The sequence below is a fragment of the Argentina anserina genome, chromosome 2 (assembly GCF_933775445.1).
Source record: "Argentina anserina chromosome 2, drPotAnse1.1, whole genome shotgun sequence".
Classification (NCBI taxonomy): domain Eukaryota; kingdom Viridiplantae; phylum Streptophyta; class Magnoliopsida; order Rosales; family Rosaceae; genus Argentina; species Argentina anserina.
This window is the reverse complement of record NC_065873.1, coordinates 1,711,284-1,730,837: the sequence shown is the minus strand read 5'-3', so window position 1 is coordinate 1,730,837 and position 19,554 is coordinate 1,711,284. Positions and strand designations below refer to the sequence as shown.

Genomic DNA, 19,554 nt, shown 5'->3' with positions numbered 1-19,554 from the left:
TGATTTTTGGCCAACAGTTCTTCACAAACCAAACACAGCAGCAAAACTGAGAAATGATGAAAGAACACAGAGCTTGCAAACCTCACTGCTTGGTCTTACCCTATCCTGGCCAGGGCCATTTTAACTCGAGTCCTCAGATCTGCCATCCTTTCTTTCTGATTTTGGTTCTCACCCGACCGTTTATAAATTGGTTGTTGTGGATCAGTTCTGCAATATTGACAAGGCTGATTGGGTCTTCTGCAATACATTTTATGAGTTGGAACAACAAGTAAGTATATAGGAAGCTACTCAAGTCACTTTATTTGGATTTCATATGATTTTGGAGTTTCATAAGCTACTGATTATTATGTTGGATGGCCATATGCATCTTTGTGGACATTTTGTAGCATTCAGTTGGCATTTCATAAACTAAACTAATTTTCATCATGAACCAAGTAGTCTTAATTATTATTGCTCTTCATATATAGGCAGTGGATTGGATGGCAAAGGTTTGGTCAATGAAGCCCGTCGGACCAACTATACCATCTCAGTACTTAGATAAGCGTCTTGAAGATGATAAAGACTATGGTTTCAACATGTTTACACCAAACAGCAGTGTCTGCATAAAGTGGCTCAATGAACAGACAAAGAGGTCTATTGTGTATGTGTCATTTGGCAGCCGAGCAGAACTTGAGGCAGAACAAATGGAGGAACTGGCTTTTGGATTGAGAAGAAGCAAAAGAAAATTCTTGTGGGTGATTAGAGAAACAGAAGCAAGGAAGGTTCCAAAAGGGTTTTTGGAGGAGACATCTGCGAAGGGTTTGGTGGTTTCCTGGTGTCCCCAATTGGAGGTTTTGGCTCATGAAGCAGTTGGATGCTTCATTACACTTTGTGGTTGGAACTCCAATTGGAGGCTGTGAGTTTGGGGGTTCCAATGGTTGCAATGCCTCGATGGACTGACCAAAGAACAAATGCCAAGTTCATTATGGATGTCTGGAAAGTTGGGATCAAAGCTCAAGATGATCAGAAAGGGATTGTGAGGCAAGAAGAAGTTGAGCATTGTATAAGGGAAATATTGGAGGGACAGAGCGGACAAGAAATAAAAAGGAATGCTATAGCATTGAAAGAATTGGCTAGAAATGCTGTGGATGAAGGTGGAAGTTCTAACAAGAACATTGATGACTTCATTGCAACTCTGGTTCATCAGAAACTCAGTTGATCGATCAAGGAGCTGTTTTGAAGTGGTATTCCCCAGTGTCATTGTGAGAAGAGTGTTGGACAAATTAATGTGGTTCTGTCATAAACTGTGCAATGTGCAATTTAATCTGTATTCCATTTCTGCAATAATTAGAAATAGATGGTATATTAGATACGTAAGCTTAATCATCTATGATGGACAACAGGAGTAAAACAAAGAGACCTAACACAAAAGACTTTTTTCTTAATCCGGGAGTTAAGGTTGAAATTGAGGGTGGGCCTATATCGGATTGAATCGATTCCGCATCAATAACATTCGACTTCTGTTAATCACATCAATATAACCGAATGGAAAACAGTAGAGTAAGGAATGTGCTGGTACTTGAAATTCATTCAAGTAATTCGGAGCAAACAATTACCCTATGTACTCTAGCCTCAAACAATTACCCTATGTACTCTAGCCTCAACCAATCAATGGGATTCCGACACATGTATACTTGAACTTAGATCATGGAAAAAAACAGGAAAAGTATGCTGTAGTTTGTCGATGGGGGAATTAGAAACAATCATTCCACACTATGAGTAGCTAATGAAGCAAACTAATGAAGAAACAAGAACTGTGAATGAAGCAAACTAAGAAAAACTACCAAGAGCTACTGCTTTTGGTAGTTGTTGATCGAGCTGAGCTCATCTGCTATGATTTGCATAGCAATGGAACTACGACGTTGGTTACGTATACATTATGACTTATCAATGGAAACTAACATAAACAACTTCATAGAACATATATTCATTACGCACGTCGATCTTTTGGTGGAATGGTAATTAAAAGATAGGAAGCAAACATGTACATATGTTCATACATGTGATTTCAAACATCATTTTGGCACCAGGACTTGTTGATTTGCCGACTTTCGACAAATAGTAGTACCTGTCGCTATATACCGGCCAATTTCAACGTACAATCAGGTAGAAATAGAGGCAAATCTAGTATTTGGCATTGGGAGAACAAGTTCGAGTGTGAAAATATAGAACAAGTGCGGGATCTGATTTGAAACTTGGACAGGTGGACGCCTCTGATCGATGGAAGCAGTTGCACGCCCTCATGAGCAGGCGCCCCTAATGTACCATTAGCATAATTTAATATAATTACCTTTGTAATTGTTAAGTAATTAATAGTATATCTTCCTGTACCATTGCCATTCATCTTCCTAGCTTGTTCCTTAATTAGTTGCCTCCCAGCAGTTTTCCTCTGGCCGGGCAGGTATGCATCTGTCTCTGTTTTGTAGTCTCCAGATTCATTTTTGTAGGTATGTTGGTTCAGTGTAATCAATTGTATGAACTTACCTTCGTTATCTTAGTCAATTAACATGAGTACGTTTGGGAAATTTATTAATTGCTCCCAACGTCGATCTGGACTCTGGAACCTCATGCTAGTTCCTAACCAGTTAGAAACTTACAAAGAGATGGGAAACCGTCACAAACGTTAGCCTTCCGTGGACAAAATATTCTAGTATTCGATCACCAAGACACATCATATCATGGTAGAACAGTCAAAGATCTTAGAAATCCATGCACATGCGGTATTACGTATGAATGCCATAAACAAGAGCTTCTGCATTTTGAGGTAGCTATAGCCAAAGATCTTACATTTCTTATGCACAAGAAAATAGCCAATACTCAAGAACGTGAGCAACAGCTAAAGGCCTTTGATGAATCTACAGAGGTGATGATGGAATAATCATCAAAGTCCCATCCATTTTCATCTGCAGGGAAAAACATCCCTCAGCCGAGGAATTCCCCAAGTTTCGGCAAACCAACTGGCCATCACCAATTCAATATTCCGGTCGTGGACGGTGAGTTGACCTTGGTGAAGTTGCCGGAAAGTCCGATAAGGTCATCCAAGATATCCGTCTTACGGCGGAGAATGTGGGATTCTTTCACGTGGTTAACCATGGGATACCCAAGAGAGTGCTGGAGGAGATGATCGACGCGATGCCTGCGTTTCATGTGCTGTCGAGGGAGGTGAAGGCGAGTACTGTACTAGGGATCCAGTGAGGAAGGTCAAATTTTAAGTAGCTATAATTTGTACGAGTCGAGGTTAATTTGGTGCTTGGAGGGACAGCTTGTTTTTTGTGACATGGCTCCTGAGCCTTTTCACTACAAAAAAAATATCAACAAAGAGCTCACATCATATGCGGCTCATTTGTGGCTTTTTAGTCATATGGTATTTTCCTAAAACCCACATTCCCTAAAACTCACATCACTCCTCATTTAGGAAAAAACCACTAGACTAAAAGCCACAAATAAGCTACATATGATCATTATGATATGTGTCATGTGTTGTTTTGTAGTGCTTGATCCCCAAGAATTGCCTTGATTTGCAGGTATATCCGTATATGTAATCCATATATGATCAGACATCTACATATATGTGCCTCTAACAAAATCAATTAATCAACGTGCTCTTCATCTTGCAGGGATATAACTATGGATTATTCGGATCAGGTACAGAAATTAGGTCTCACTTTGTTTGAATTAATCACTATCTGAGGCACTTGGACTCAAGTCTGACCATCTTATCGGTTTGAACTGCGCAAAAGAGCATCTCATTGTTGAGCACGTACTACTATCCTCCATGTCCTGAGCCTGATGTCACGGACCTAGCCATTCGGCTGTCACACTTGGTTCATGCGGCGCTCCATCCCCATGGAGCCAGCCTTATTCAATGGGGCAATACACTGGTTTGGCCGTGCCTTGGGCTCATCAGGGGATCGGCTCTAGATCCCTACCTGTGTGTAGAACGGCCAACTCGCCTCTTTGACGTTAAGTCCTCGACTAGCGACAAGCTCTCCGAATTTAACCGGGTCGGCATGCTTGAACCCCTCGGAAGGAGCAGCCATATATCTCTCACACATTGAATCTTGGAGCAAATCCCACATATGCTTGATGTTCTTTCAACCAGCGACGCCCACGATCGACACTCCCAAAATAGGGACATGACATCCTCCCCCACCAAACTTGGTGTACGTCCTCCTACACAGCATCCTCACTTGCGGCCCGCGCATCCCTTGTACGCCCGCGATGCCTAGAGCGACGAAAAGGAGTTCCCAAAGATCGCACACCCAACAATGACTTCGCGTCGAATCTCTCTTGTCCTGGACTTTGCCACGGATCTTCTCGTCCGGTCCTCCCCTGGAGGCGACCCTGCCTACTCAACTCCCTCGCGGAGCCCCCGTATCTTGGCGACACGTGTGAGCGCTTGGCGAACACAACGACATCGATGTTGAGGAGGCTTTGATACCACTTGTCACGGACCTAGCCATTCAGCTGCCACACTTGGTCCATGCGGAGCTCCATCCCCATGGAGCCAGCCTTATCCAACGGGGCAATACACTGGTGTGTAGGGCGGCCAACTCGCTTCTTTGACGTTAAGTCCTCGACTAGCGACAAGCTCTCCGAATTTAACCGGGTCGGCATGCCTAAATCCCTCGGAAGGAGCAGCCATATATCTCCTACACATTGAATCTTGGAGCAAATCCCACATATGCTTGATGTTCTTTCAACCAGCGACGCCCATGATCGACACTCCTAAAATAGGGACGTGACACTGAGCTCACTATTGGCACATCCAAACACTCTGATGGCACTTTCATATATAACACTTCTACTTCAAGATCACTGTCACAGTCTCGAAATTCAAATGATAAAAATTCGAATTCAAAGTCATGAAAATTCTAAAACAATTTTAAATATATTGAAATCATCTTATCATAACAGTGTATCGAAACTGAGTCCACAACATGACTCAGTCGACTTGAATAATACATAACAGTTTATACTTCAATATTATAACCAATGGAAATGTAAAATTCACTCAATCCTCACCACAAATAGAAGAAAAAAATCTTCAGAGTAAACTTTCCGAATTTGCTAATCCCCACCTGCAGAACTATCCCCTACACCATCGAATTGGTGCACCGAGATTATAAACACGAACCTGGTAAGCTTTTCAGCCTGTATGAGTAAACCAAAAGTAAACACACATCGCATATAAAGGAAATATGTCAAATAACATTTAAAGACAAACGTACTCATATGACACTGGGCAACCCATCTGTTACCCAAAATCATTTAAAAACATGGGTACTCATGAGACTCAGGCAACCCATCTGTTACCCCTCATGCAGTACACCGACAGGCATTGGGCAACCCATCTGGTTACCTAAAATCATGTAAAACATGGGTACTCATGAGACCCAGGTACTCGTCTGTTACCCCTCATGAAGTACACCAACAGACACTGGGCAGCCCATCTGTACCCAATGTCACTAAAAAATATAGGTACTTATGAGACCCATGCAACCCATCTGTTATCCCTCATGCAGTACACCGGCAGACAGACTAGAGATCTAACTGAATCGTAACTGTCACCCGGCCAAGGCTTGGTTCTGATACTGGCAACACGTCTGAAGATAGAAAAATACGTCCGAAGACAAAAAAAACACGTCTGAAGACAGAAAAAACACGTCTGAAGGCAGAAAACGTTTTAACAAGACTCAATGTTAAAACCACGTACAATAACAATCCACCCATGTTATTATACTACAACAAAGCGACTCTTGCTCAAATAAAATAAATATAGTTGTCACATTATAATTCATTTGGAAATAAGACTCAATGTTAAAACCACGTACAATAACAATCCACCCATGTTATTGTACTACAACAAAGCTACTCTTGCTCAAATAAAATAAATATAGTTGCTACATTATAATTCATTTGGAAATAAGACCGTGACAGTTATAATATAGCAACTCATATATATGTATCATATTTACCATTTTATACTCATACACAACCCAATATATCATATACATGTCATAGTTCGATTTTTAACAAAAAAACGTAACTATGAGTCACCGCCAAGAGTAGACTCGTCATAGTGAGATTTACTCACATTCACCATATCGAGATTTACTCACATTCACCATAGCCCATAATCACTAAAATATTTTCAAATCATTTATTAAAATAGCGTTTCACTTACCCATGAACCGTAGATGATCAAGTTCACGAATTTAAACCAAAATATTTTTTTTAAAATAATTTTTATAAACTAGTGATGCAACGACTATGGTAACAACTCAAACTAAATTCAATAATTATATCACTATTTCGATCATGATGATCATTGTGAGCTTTACCCACCTTATTTCTTGCGTGCAACTTCCACGACACTGAAATTAATTCCCTCACTCGTTTCGTCGGTCACCTAATAACATGATAAAATGCTTAGAAAACGATACGTAAAATATCAGGTGACGATTTCCTTACAGCTAAATGTTGTTCATAAAACACTGTTCGTGTTTATTGTTTTCACAGAACACTGTTCGGGTTCACAAATTTTACAGAACACTATGCACAATTACTGTTCACATAACACTATTCATGGACACTATTTTACATCTACTGTTCACGTGCCACCGCTATTTTCCGATCACCACCAATGATCACTAAATTTCACCACCACAATCTAAATGACATTCCTAACAACTTTCTAGTTCACAACAAAGTCTAAATCAAAGCTTAAAACCTCTAATTTCAGAATTTTCGAAAAATCTCAAATCAAGAACCCTAGAATTGAAATTTCTTTGTTCGAGTTCTTACCAGGGGCGGATCCTCTATGTAAGGAGGGGATGCTCAAGCATCCCCAACCCAATCAGAAAACAAAAAAAAACTAGTATTAATTTTAGTATTTTTTAATTGGAGCATTCCATATTCTTTCCCTACTCTCTCCCACACTCAATCCTATCACTCACACCTACACCTACACCCACCCACACCCAATTCTCTCTCACACCAACATCTCAAATTTCACACACAGACGACCTTTTTTTCTTCTTTTCTCCGTGTTCTTCCTCTCCTCTCTGTCTTTTTTCCCTTCTTTGTTTCCCATAATCTTAAAAAACTCATAATTCCTAAATTAAAGTGATTGATCACACTTAGGAGTTGAGACCTTTCAAACATGAGAGGTCAAGGATATGATGATGCTAGTAATATGCGAGGGATTTATAATGGGTTGCAAGTATTATTTCTTGAAGAGTGTCCTTATGCATATTTTGTGCATTGTTTTGCTCACCGTTTGCAGTTGGCTTTGAATGCTACAGCTCAAGGTGTTAAAGAGATTTGGCAATTCTTTCAAACTTTGAGCTTAATTGTGAATTTTGTTGATTTTTCTGCTAAGAGGCATTCATCATTAAAAGATGTGAGAATAGAGGAAATTGCTAATTTGGTAGCTTGTGGGGAACTTCAAACAAGCAGTGGTAGTAACCAACTTTGCACTTTGCAACGAGCATGTCCTACTCGATGGAGCTCACATTTTCATTCTATTAGGAGTTTAATTGAACTATTTAGTTCAACAGTAAAAACTCTTAATGATATGACTGATCAAGGAAATAGAGGACAAGTTGAAGCTATTCTTGGATTTAGCTCAAAACCTTTGCATGGGTTGTTGACGATGTTGAAGCAAGGAGTTTGAGACCGGTGGTGAAGCCTAAACTCGCAGGAAAATTGAAGAACACAACCGGGTCACCGTCGGGTTTCCGGGTTGACTTCCGGGTTTCGATGCGTGGAAACCGGCGTGTTACTCCACGATCCACCACCACAGGGAGGCGCGCAAGGAGGAGACGAAGCGATCTGGGTTGGCTCGGTCGCTTGAAACCGCCGGAGTCAGCCGGAAAAGTCGGTTCGGGTCAGAAAAAAAAAATTCACCTCTGAAGCTGTGCGTGCGGAGAGAGGGGAAAAAATAGAGTTATTACAATCACATTGGCGGCGGACTTCAAGTTTTGCGGTGGATTGATGTTCTTCCTGTACCTGGATCTCTGATCCTCAACCAGTGCCGGCCCCGGGACGGTTAAGGAGGTGCGGCCGCACAGGGCCCTCCGGCCGACAAGGGCCTGCAAATCTTTTTTTTTTTTTCAGTAGAAATAAGCTATTGGACATATACTAAGCATGATCCATTTATAACCAAACAAAGTGGTTGGTGGATTGGCTACATGCTAGCTTTTAGAATTAGAGCGGCAACAAGGTTGGGGGTTCGATACGGGTTTGTGTTTTTTTTTTCCTTTTTTTCCTCCTTATTAACTCATTCCCTCATTCATTTATACGGGACTGATTTGCATTTCGCACAGGGCCCTCGATCACTTTGGGCCGGCCTGTCCTCAACATTGGATATCTCATGCAGGCAATAAGCCGTGACCCTCTATAATCTAAACACGCATATGTTCCAACAAGCTAGCTCTCTTATAATAACATAAAATTGAATGATCCAGTTCTCAGTGATAGCTATTAATATATTTTACGTGCCATGCATGTGCGTATATATAGGTAGATCTTCCAAGCATGCAGCTGTTTCGTTGTTAATTTGTGATCAATAATGTGTGTTTTGTGCAGATAATCTCAAATGATAAGTTCGTAAGCGTTGATCGCAGTGTTGGCAAAGAGAGAATGTCCAAGAGTATCTGTGCTAGCCTAACATACAAACAAGGTTCATATTAGAACTTACGTACTGCGCACTTGTTCAGAATAGCACAACAAAACTTTAAGAAATAAAATATAAAAACAAACTCAAAGCAAGTTAGCTAGCTAGGGCTAGCTGCATATACTGTACTACTCTTGCGATGAATTCATCAATGTTTTTGTCAGAACTTCCACCTTCAGCCACAGCCACTCTAGCCACTCCTTTCCATTTCATAACATTCCTTCTACTCTCTTTTCCTGTCTCTCCTTCAATCATTTCACTTATACAATGTTCTACTATATCTTTCCTTACAATTCCTTTCTCATCAGCTGAAGCCCTAAGCCCAATTTTCCACACATCCAGGGGCGGATCTAGGATGTAAAATGTGGTAGGGCTTGCTCAAATTTTTTTTTTGCGGGTAATTTTGCTCTCTAAAATTTAAAAATACATTTAAATAAATAAAATATTATACTTAAAAGAAATAATGGGAGAACAAAATGAGAAAAAAGAGCAAAAACTTTCAGAAAATTTTGAGAAAAACTAATGAATAACATTATAAAATAAAGGAACATAATAAAAAATGGAGAAAAAAATAAGAACAAATAGGTAACAGAAGAACCAAAAATGAAAATAAGAAGAAGAAAACATGGAAAAAAACATAAAAATAAAAAAATAACACAAATCTCTTTACTGAGATTCGAACTAGGAAAGTGGTGGAGAAGATAAAATTAACAAACCAACTTGACCAGACATCATGTTGTTTATATGTGTTGGGGTAGTAAGATATATAGGAAAAACTTGCAAGGGCTCCAGCCCATGCAAGCCTTACGCTAGATCCGCCCATGCACACATCCATGATGTACTTGGCATGCGTGCCTTGATCAGTCCATTGTGGCATTGCCAGCAATGGAATCCCTAAACTCAAAGCCTCCAATGTGGAGTTCCAACCGCAATGTGTGATGAAGCAGCCAAGAGCTTCATGAGCCAAAACCTCCAGTTGGGGACACCAGGAGACTACCAAGCCCTTCTCAGATGTCTCTTCCACGAAACCTGCGGGATCTTGCCCGCTTCTGATTCCCTAACCACCCACAAGAAATTGCTTTTTCTACTCCTCAACCCCCGAGCCAGTTCCTCCATTTGCTCAGCTCCAAGTTCTGCTGCACTACCAAATGACACATAGACAACAGACGCTTTCGGCTGTTCATTGAGCCATTTCATGCTGGCATCATGATTTTGCTTGAAGAGATTGATACCATAATCTTTCTCCTCTTTGAGTCGGTTGTCCAAGTACATGGATGGTATTGTTGGTCTGTCTTCAATGGCCAAAGCTTCGACATCCAATCTACTACCTATACATATTTAGAGCAAGCTTAATTAAGCTATAAGAGAATACTTAAGAGTAATGATGTCCAAGAATATATATATTAAGCTGGTATTAGAGCCGTAAGAGTTGTACGTAAATAATCACTAATTTTTATTTTGACAGTCTTCAGTCCCCAGGTGGAGGCATTGCCTCCTAGGTGTGGTCACTGAGTCGATCTATCTTTTTGTTAACTCTTCTCAATCCCCAGGTGGCGGACTACCGCCTAGGAGTGGCTCTTGAGTTGCTTCTTTATATTTTTATTGTGTTATTTTCTTGTGTTTCTGTTTTTTTTCTTTAAATTTAGAACATTTCTTCTTTTTGCTGGGTTTCTGGTTTATCTTCTTCTCCAAACCAAACAGTAAGTCTACAGGTCCAAACAATAAGTCATAGGAATGACATGAGCGGAGCAAAGAAGATTGTAGCCCTTAGGCCTTAGTAATTCGAAGTCATTTTCTACCTTTTAAGTCTAGATCTAGATCTTTTTCATCTGACACAATAAGTAGACTTTTTAGATCCAACTCAATCTCTTCTTCTAGAGCGTCTAGTTCATCCCTGAATAGGATTCCAGATATAATTAACGAAGACCAAATCAAATTTTAGTCAAATGATAATAGTGATATTCATGATTGGAACATCCCAAAAGTTCCCAGTAATGAAATTTATAGAAAACAATGGAATCTCTCTTCATTTAGAGGTGAACACCACATTAAATATGTAGAGCAAGTCTATGCCTTAAATAAACAACATGAAACTTGTCAGTTTTTCAGTCCACAGTCAGTCAAAAAACACACAAAAAATGGTTATAATTTCCTCCATATAGGATTAGTCTAAATTGGTGTTAAACCCTTGACACGAAGAGTCTTAATGCCTCTATTCTCCTATGTTTAAGAGAAGCAAGATCTACTAATTTCAGTGACAGTACCCTTTGTTTAATTGAGTCAAGTCTATTTAATGGCCCAGTCCATTTCAATTGTTTCCCCAAAAATTTCTATCGGTTTAAACGATCCCCATATCCTAAAAGCATTAACCCTAAATATCAAAACTTCATGTTACAACATCCTTGAAAGAAACCAACCTTTAGCCTTAATCTATCGAATGCATTACAAAGTCACCAGAACCAATGTGAACTTTCAAGCCATTAGTAAAAGCCCAAAAAAACATACTCTTCTAATCCAAAGCAGTTAAGATACTGCCAATATCAACATTTCTTAAACAATCAGATGGACATATATCCATCTACCAACTGAATGGTCTCTCACTAATGAAAACCAACCAGTAAACGCACAACATAGTCTATCTGATTTGGATTGTATCAGACAATAAGAATCAATTTTCAAAATTCAAGAGAACACCAAGAATCTAAGAAATTGGAATCTTCTAGGCATTCATTTGCAACAGCTAGACATTCATTTGCTGGTTCAACCACTGCAGACACAATTTCTAGGCGAGACCGCGATTGTGAACTTGATAATGTAATCAAAGACATTAGAATTAAAAAATTTAGAAGAACATGTACAAAACTAAAGGATTAACAACATAAGAACTACTTCTCAAGTCAGTTACCCAAATTATACTGAAGTTGAAAATCAAAATAATACAGTAGAAGGACAAACTTCTTCTACTTCTCCAACAGCTTATGACTTCTCAGTAACCCATCCAGAGAATCCTCAAATCAACGTACTCACCCAACCATTTTTGAAATAAATTATCACAAATTAGACACACATTTATCCTCTGAATAAAACACATTTAGAAGAAATCTCTCTAAGATAAAATTCCCTTTCGAAAATTCAAAGAAAACAATTATTTCATGAATGTAAAGCATTTATATTCGAAACAAAATCTGAAATATTCTTCTTTGATTTTTTAGATCAATTAAACGAACATAAGCATGTTCAAATTTTAACAAAAACAAACTAGCAAACTAAAACCATCTCTATTAGCTCTAGTGATCCTGCTGTTGAAACAATTTTTTTCATCATCTTTCAGTTCCACACTTGGCTTCACCTTTCAAAAACCATACTGAAGATCCGAAAGTTAAAGACAACAATCCAGATGTAAAAAATATTTTTGAACAAAACAATTATACTAACCAAAGCTTAATAACCATTGGAGATCAATTGGATAAAATAGAAACGAAAATTGATCATATTGCATCAAAAGTCAACATTTTACCTCAGCTCAAATCAGTATCTCCTATAATTCATTTCAACAGTAAACCTACTCTCACACCAACAAATTCATCACTTTCAAAAATAGAGAAAATGTTGAAAGCTTTGAAAAAGAGCCAACTGCTACGACCAGCACTAATAGAATCGCAATAATCAATATACAACAAAATTCAAATTCTGATTCCTCTTCAGATAATGATTCTAGTGTAATTTCCCAAATTGATAAGGCATTTCAAACCATGAAAATTGACCGAATAATGCGCCCAAAGAAAAAAACACTTCAAAAATTGGATTGAACGTCCTCTCCGAGTCGATATTCAGCTCAATAACCACTCCAATTGGCAATTTTCAATCTCTTCTGATAAAACATATGAATGGAACATAGACAAATTATCAGAACATAGACAAATTATCAGAACAAGAAATATTAAATAAAGTACATCATATGTCTATGGGTGCCTATAACTGTCACAAATCATAATTTCATATAGTCTGAAATTGTTGACATTCTTTCCTTCGGCTCCACAATAATGCTTCATTCTTGGTGGGAAAAACATCTCACTTCTACTGCAAGATCAGACATTAAACACGCAATTTTATGCGAAGAAGATGATACCCCCGTCTTGAATGAACATATCGGCATGGGTGTTTTCCGATGCTGTAAATACCATTTTTATACAATCATTCATCATTTCATAGGCACTCTGAGTCATATTACTTCCAGAATTCTTGACCAGCTCAATAATTTAAAATGTCCAACTTTGAGTGATTTACAAATGGTACAAAGATGTTTTTATCTCTAGAGTAATGCTTCGAGATGATAGTAACTAGCCATTTTGGAAAGAAAAATTTATAAATGGTCTTCCCTAACTTTTCATATACAAAATCAGACAAGTCCTCAGTAACGAAACATGATTCATTAACTTATGAGAACATTATTAATGTTATTCAAAAAGAATGAATGAACATTTGTATTGATATGAAATTAACCTCCTGATTAAAATCTGAAAAAAAAAATCGCTAAATTTGAGTTAGGCAATTTTTGTGAACAATATGATTTACCCCATTTGCCTCCCTAAAGAAGGAAAAAGTCAAACAAGAAATTCATTCCTTATTATTCGAAGAAAAGATTTAGTCATCACAAACCTTATTTCAATAAAAGAGAAAGCTTTGAATCAAACAAATTTTATTCAAAAAACATGCCATGAACAAATTGGACCAAAAAATCAAACCCTCACTCTAAAAGTAAATCTTTTGATAAAAGTAAAACTAAATGTTTTAAATTTCATAAAACTGGTCTTTTTGTAAACGAATGTCCAGTAAAAACTACAATAAATCAATTAACACTTACTCCAGTTAAAAAAGAAAACCTAATCAAAGTACTCGAATTAAGAAATACATATTCTGAATAATAATTTAAGCACAGACAATGTCATTTCCACAAATTCTGATTACACCTCTGATGAATCGGAAAATCATTCTTCTCCAAACATAACCTTTGTTTGTGAGGATGCTTGTTGTAAAATAATTAATGTTCTTTATAAACAAGAAGAATTATTAATTGATTTAATTGGTAAAATTGATAATCCTGACCTTAGAGCTGAATACCTCAAAGAAAATCACTTCAAGCTCGACCTCCTTCAGTCCAGGCTCAACCTTCATAGTAATAGTAGTCTCCCTCTTTCATCCATGCTCTCTGAAAGTTACTGAGCTGGAAGATGATTGAGCTGGAAGATGACTGAGCAAGTTGGGCCTAGACTGAAGGAGGCTGAGCTTGAAGTGATTTTCTTTGAGCAAGTTGGGCCTTGATTGGAGAGGTCGTATAAGGCTGGAGAGCCAAAATTACTGATGTGGAAGAAGACTGGACAATAATTGGGGATTGTGTAGTGACTGGTGTTTGAGATATGGCTAAAAATTCTTTAGTGAATTGTTCTAGGACTCTTTCTGTCTTGAATTTGTCCCACCATTTGACTAAGAAAATTTGGGAGACGACATTTATGTCGTGTAATTCATAACGTCATTTCATAATCCAAAGGATTTTATATTTGGACACGAATAAAAGTGTAGTAGTGAAATTTTGTTCATATTTTGAATGGGGAACTAGTTCATAGAATTTGGTGACTAAATTTTAAAGTTCTGGGGGAATGAGATCACATAATGCTCCTTGGTACTCCCACCATTCACCAAACCACAAAGGGAATTGTCGTTTGAAATTCTTATCAAAATTAAGGAACCAAGAGTGATTGAAATCCTCTGTGGAAGATGAATATTTTGTACCATGCATCAATATACTCATGGTAAGTGCATGCGAATGATTGGTGAGGAGTGTAGGGGGTTTATCCCCACTGTGATAAAGAGATAATTTGTTTAATGTAAAGGGAATGGTACAATGTCTTATTTAGATTATTGGAGTCTTTGATTGAGTTAACAGAGATTAACTGAGTATTATATAAAATATCTCTATAAAATGATAAGGGTTAACCAAAAGGATAATGACAATTTGGGCAAAAAAAAGACTTTTACTATGGCGGTAGGAGATTTTAAATGACTCAGAGAAGACTCAACAAAAAAGCAGAAATCATGTATCCTTAGTTGATAAGAGGATGACTTTCTATTAATAAAGACTAGGAGTTTATTGGGGTAATCAGACTTGAAGGGTCAAATGAACTAACTAGTGTTAACTGATAATTTGGTTTGAAATGACTAAGAGTAGTACCCAATGGACTGTATTTATTGGTAATTGGTAGTAAGGAATGACATGTATGACAGACTAAACTGGTGGATAATTCAGAAGTTTCTGACTTAATAATTTTTGTTTTGATTGGAGATGATGTTGCAAGATTTACTATTGGTGTTGTAGGATTGACATTTATTTTCATGTATTTCCCTGTCGGACGGCCGAGGCTAGCTGCATGATGAAGATCCCTGTAAAAGTTCTCTAGTTATGAAATCTGGAATGTGATTGTCACCGCCCTTGATGAATGCAATTTCAAAATCAAAAACACTTAAAATTCCCTACCATCTAGCAAAAATCCGCTTACTAGCAATATTTTGAACATCTTTTTCGAAAACATCTTTTGCACTCTTACAATCAACTCTGACTAAATTTTTTTGTTTAATAAATCATCTTGAAATTTACTGATGCATAAAAAATTGATAAAATTTCTTTTTTAATAGTACTATAATTTGACTGGGTATGCTTCCAACTCCAGAATGGAAACGAACAATTTGTTCAGGATGACTAGGGGAAAATTGTTGTTTAAGAATGTTGTCGTATCTGATATCTAAAGTGTCGGTCTGAACAATTTTAAAAGCATCAGGAAGATGAATTTCTAAGCATGGGAGGGTTTTAACATGACTCTTAATTTTTTTAACTATGGATGTGTGAATGTGAGCGCAGACATGGGGATTTTTTTGCAACCTATCAAATAAGGGTTTACATTTTTTTCGGAGATTCTGGTAAAAATCTGCAACATAATTTGGTTACCCAAGGAAACGTTGCAGCTGGGTTTTGTCTAAAATTTCATCCGGGAATTTGTCTGCAAATTGAATGACTCGATCTATGGGTTATATTTGAAGATGGTAAATGTTGAACCCTAAGAATCTGATGTTTGATTGGACAAATTTTATTTTAAAAGCAGAAACAAGTAACCCATTGTTCTTTATGAGAGAAAAGAATTGGTGAATGTGTTTCGAATGTTGGTCTACTGATTGAGAGAAGATTAATACGTCATCAATGTAGACAATTGAAAAATGGTTGTATGGTTGAAGATGTCGTTCATTATATTCTGTAATTCACTAGGAGCATTCTTAAGACCGAAAGACATTATATTCCATTCGTTATGACCAAATGGAGTGACAAATGTAGTTTTATATTCGTCATTTCATTAATTTGGATTTGCCAAAATCCAGATTTCTTATCAAATTTGTTGTAAATAGCTAATTTATATAATCTATTAAGTAAATCTCTTTTGTTGGGGATAGGATACTGAATCCATTCTAAAAACTGTGTTTAATAGTTTATAATTATTGACCAGGTGAGGAGTACCTCTTTTAAGTTCAGTATTTTTCTGCATGTAAAAGACGGGACAAGACCTAAGTGACTTACTGGGTCGAATTATTCATTTACTGAGTAATTCAATTATTTCATTTTTGCAAAATTCCATTACTTCATGGTTCATTTGTATGGGTCGAGCTTTGGTAGGAATATATTTTTCACTGAAGTATTTTATGTAGGGTAATGAAACAATATGTTTTTTCTTATGCCAAAAATCTGTTGGAATTTCATAACAATGTTCTTTAATTATTATTTTTCAAAACTTTTAATTTTTTGTTGAAGTGTAAAATCTTGAAGTTGGTTATCAATTTGTTTGAAATTAATTTCATCTTTGAGAAATTCAATTTGTTTGGTTTTCGCTTGAATGCAATTAATAGTTTTTGAAATAGAATTTTCTTGCAATGCTTTCAAAGTGTGGATTTTAGGATTTGAAAGAAAATTAAATTTGACAGTTTCATCAGAAAGATAAGTAGTGATTCCATCATAACTTACAAGGAAATGGTAGGTTTAAGTAATAAATGGTAATCCTAAAGTTAATGCTTTTAGGATTTACGGATTCCTTAGGCTGATTGAAACATCTAGGAAACAATTAAAGTGAACTAGTCAATTAAAAAAGCTTGATTCGATTACATCAAGGGTATTGTCAGTGAAGTCTGCAAACCTTGTGTCTCTTAAGCATAAGAGAATGAGGGCATTAAGGCCAAACCTTGTCAAAGGCTTAACACCAATTTGAACTAGACCGATATGAAGGAAATGATGACCATCTTTTTGATGCTTTTTAATTGAATCTAAACTGAGAAGTTGGCAGGTTTCATGTTGTTACTTAAGGCATAAACTTGTTCTACTGATTTAATGTGGTGTTCAAGATGCAAGATCTCATTTTTTCCGATAAATTTCACTGGTATGTACTTTAGGTATGTTCCAATCATTAAGAACAATATTATCATTTGACTGATATTCGACATGTTATTCGTTAACAACATCTGTGATCCTCGAGAAGAGATTGAGTTGGATCTGAAAAGTTTGCTCATTGTGCCAGATGAAATGGATCTGATACTAGACTTAAAACGATAGAAAAATGACTTCAGAATACTGGAATCTAAGAGTAGCTATCTTCTTTGCTCCGCTCATGCCTCACCAGGACTTATTGTTTGGACCTGAAAAAACTTACTATTTGGTTGGAGAAGAAAGAAACCCAGAAACCCAGTAAATAATGGAAAATTTCTAATTTTAAGAATAGGAACAGAGACAAACAAATAACACAATAAGTAGATAATTAAAGAAACAACTCAAGATCTACTCTTAGGAGGCAAGCCTACCATCTGGGGATTGACAAGTGTTAATAGAAAATAGATCGACTTAAGATCCACATCTAGGAGGCAAGGCAAATCACCTAGGGACTAAAAAGTGTAAAATCAGAAATTAATTACTTACAACTCTTACGGCTCTGATACCAGAGACCTTGAAAGCATGTAAATTAATAAGCATGTACACAATATATATATATATATATATATATATATAATTGGATGAAGTTCACATGTTCCTCACCCCAATATAAGAGTATAAGACTGAAATATTGCCTACAATATATATTATACTCATGATATTACCCCATTGTTTCTGAAGTATACGTACGTCTTGCTTAACATAACAAGCAACTAACAATTAATTAAGCAACATGCACTCCGATCCTATAAATTACTTGATGTGTGTCCAGCTTACTGCTTACGTACTTTTACATCAGTTGTCATACATGATTACAGCATGTTGTAGCAATTCTGATCATTTTAGTATTGAGGACAATAAATTATATATTTATAGTATGTTGTATAAGACTGAAATATAAGTAAATTAACTACTAGATTATGAAGATACGTATGTACTATCATGTAGCGATCCATATATATACGGTATATATATGCAAAACTCTGTGAGTGTCAGAGTGTGTGTGTGTGTGTGTATATATATATATATATATATATATATATATATGTTTTACTTACTTCTGGTTCCAACTCATAAAATGCGTTGCAGAGAACGTAATCAGCCTCATCTACATTAGCGAACTGACCTACAACCATATCATACACAGCAGGATACGAAGCCGCATCACGCGCGCACAGGAAGGACGGAAACTCGACAGCTTGAAGCGGCAGCTACAACCCTGGGATCAAAACTTCCCCATCGTCACCACTAACAGGAAGCTTCAACAGTCCTTTGTGAGCATGATAATATATATTTCCAACAGCACAAGACTGAGTGAAGAACACAGCCCCAAAGATCCAAACTTCTTGGCAACATCCAAAGACCAAGGCATGAAGGCGTCATAAACAATACAATCTACCGGGTTCTCAGAGCTGAACATCCTCTCAAGGAGGTCGGTCAGTTAAAGTTAACGGACCTATTTCCCAAAAGCGTTTCAACTAAGCGTATGTGCTTTCTGCTGTACAGTACCCTCCCTCGTCGAAGCCATCGGAAATGGTCTCGAGGGCAATGTTGCACCTACACGATCCGTCATGGAGTTGTAATATTGTATTGAGGAGATAATCAGTGGTGACAAGTGTGACTTTGGGTCCTTTGTGATGGAGAAGCTTGGCAAATTGAAGCATGGGATTGATGTGGCCTTGGGATGGATAGGTTAGGACTAAAACAATGAGCTTTGTGAGTTCTCTCCATTATTTATCTGTTTACATGAAAATGGTTTGGCAAGTGTTATAAAGAGCTAGGGTGAGCAGTACTTGGGACCTTAGGACTGGTAGATATGAAGATGGAAGAATTTCTGGTGAGAAAACACCAAGAACACAAAACAAGCACGTCCAATAATTCACCGCTCGCTTTATACTTTTCTAGGATATATTACTGGGGGACTCGGATCCGAGTCCATTACTGGGGAAGTGACTATCAAAAGATTACAAACAAGGATAAAGGGATTATCCTTTTATATCAAACAAATAGATGGTTTTCGTATCACTGCAGATTCATGCTTATTCTTGTAATCTTGCCGGTCATGAAAATTTTGGCGGCTAGCTGGAGGCAAACAATTTATACGTGGTCTCACATAAAAAATCATATGAACATGCAGTGACGGATCTAAGATCTCGTATTGGCCTAATAAAAAGTGCCAAAAAAAAATTCTTCCATACATATATATATATTTTTAAGGCCTAGAACCTAATGGAATGATCATGAGAGGAATTGAAGTGTAGAACTAAATTATAAGGAAATGTTTTAGTTTTTTTGCTCAACTAAATGCTAATAAAAA

At 37.2% G+C, this 19,554-nt stretch overlaps 1 protein-coding gene and 2 pseudogenes across 1 annotated transcript; 2 read left to right on the top strand and 1 right to left on the bottom strand.

The window, feature by feature from the left end:
* Window positions 1-20: 20 nt before the first annotated feature.
* Window positions 21-1,314, top strand: LOC126783345 (UDP-glycosyltransferase 74E2-like). Its single transcript, XM_050508797.1, is given in 3 exon segments — window positions 21-268; window positions 468-882; window positions 885-1,314. Coding segments are annotated over 2 exon segments (717 nt in total). The 5' UTR covers window positions 21-268; window positions 468-479; the 3' UTR covers window positions 1,199-1,314.
* Window positions 1,315-2,833: 1,519 nt separating this feature from the next.
* LOC126782367 (1-aminocyclopropane-1-carboxylate oxidase homolog 11-like) lies at window positions 2,834-8,713 on the top strand (annotated as a pseudogene).
* A 102-nt stretch (window positions 8,714-8,815) lies between these two features.
* On the bottom strand, window positions 8,816-18,992 carry LOC126782365 (UDP-glycosyltransferase 74E2-like; annotated as a pseudogene).
* Window positions 18,993-19,554: the final 562 nt, after the last annotated feature.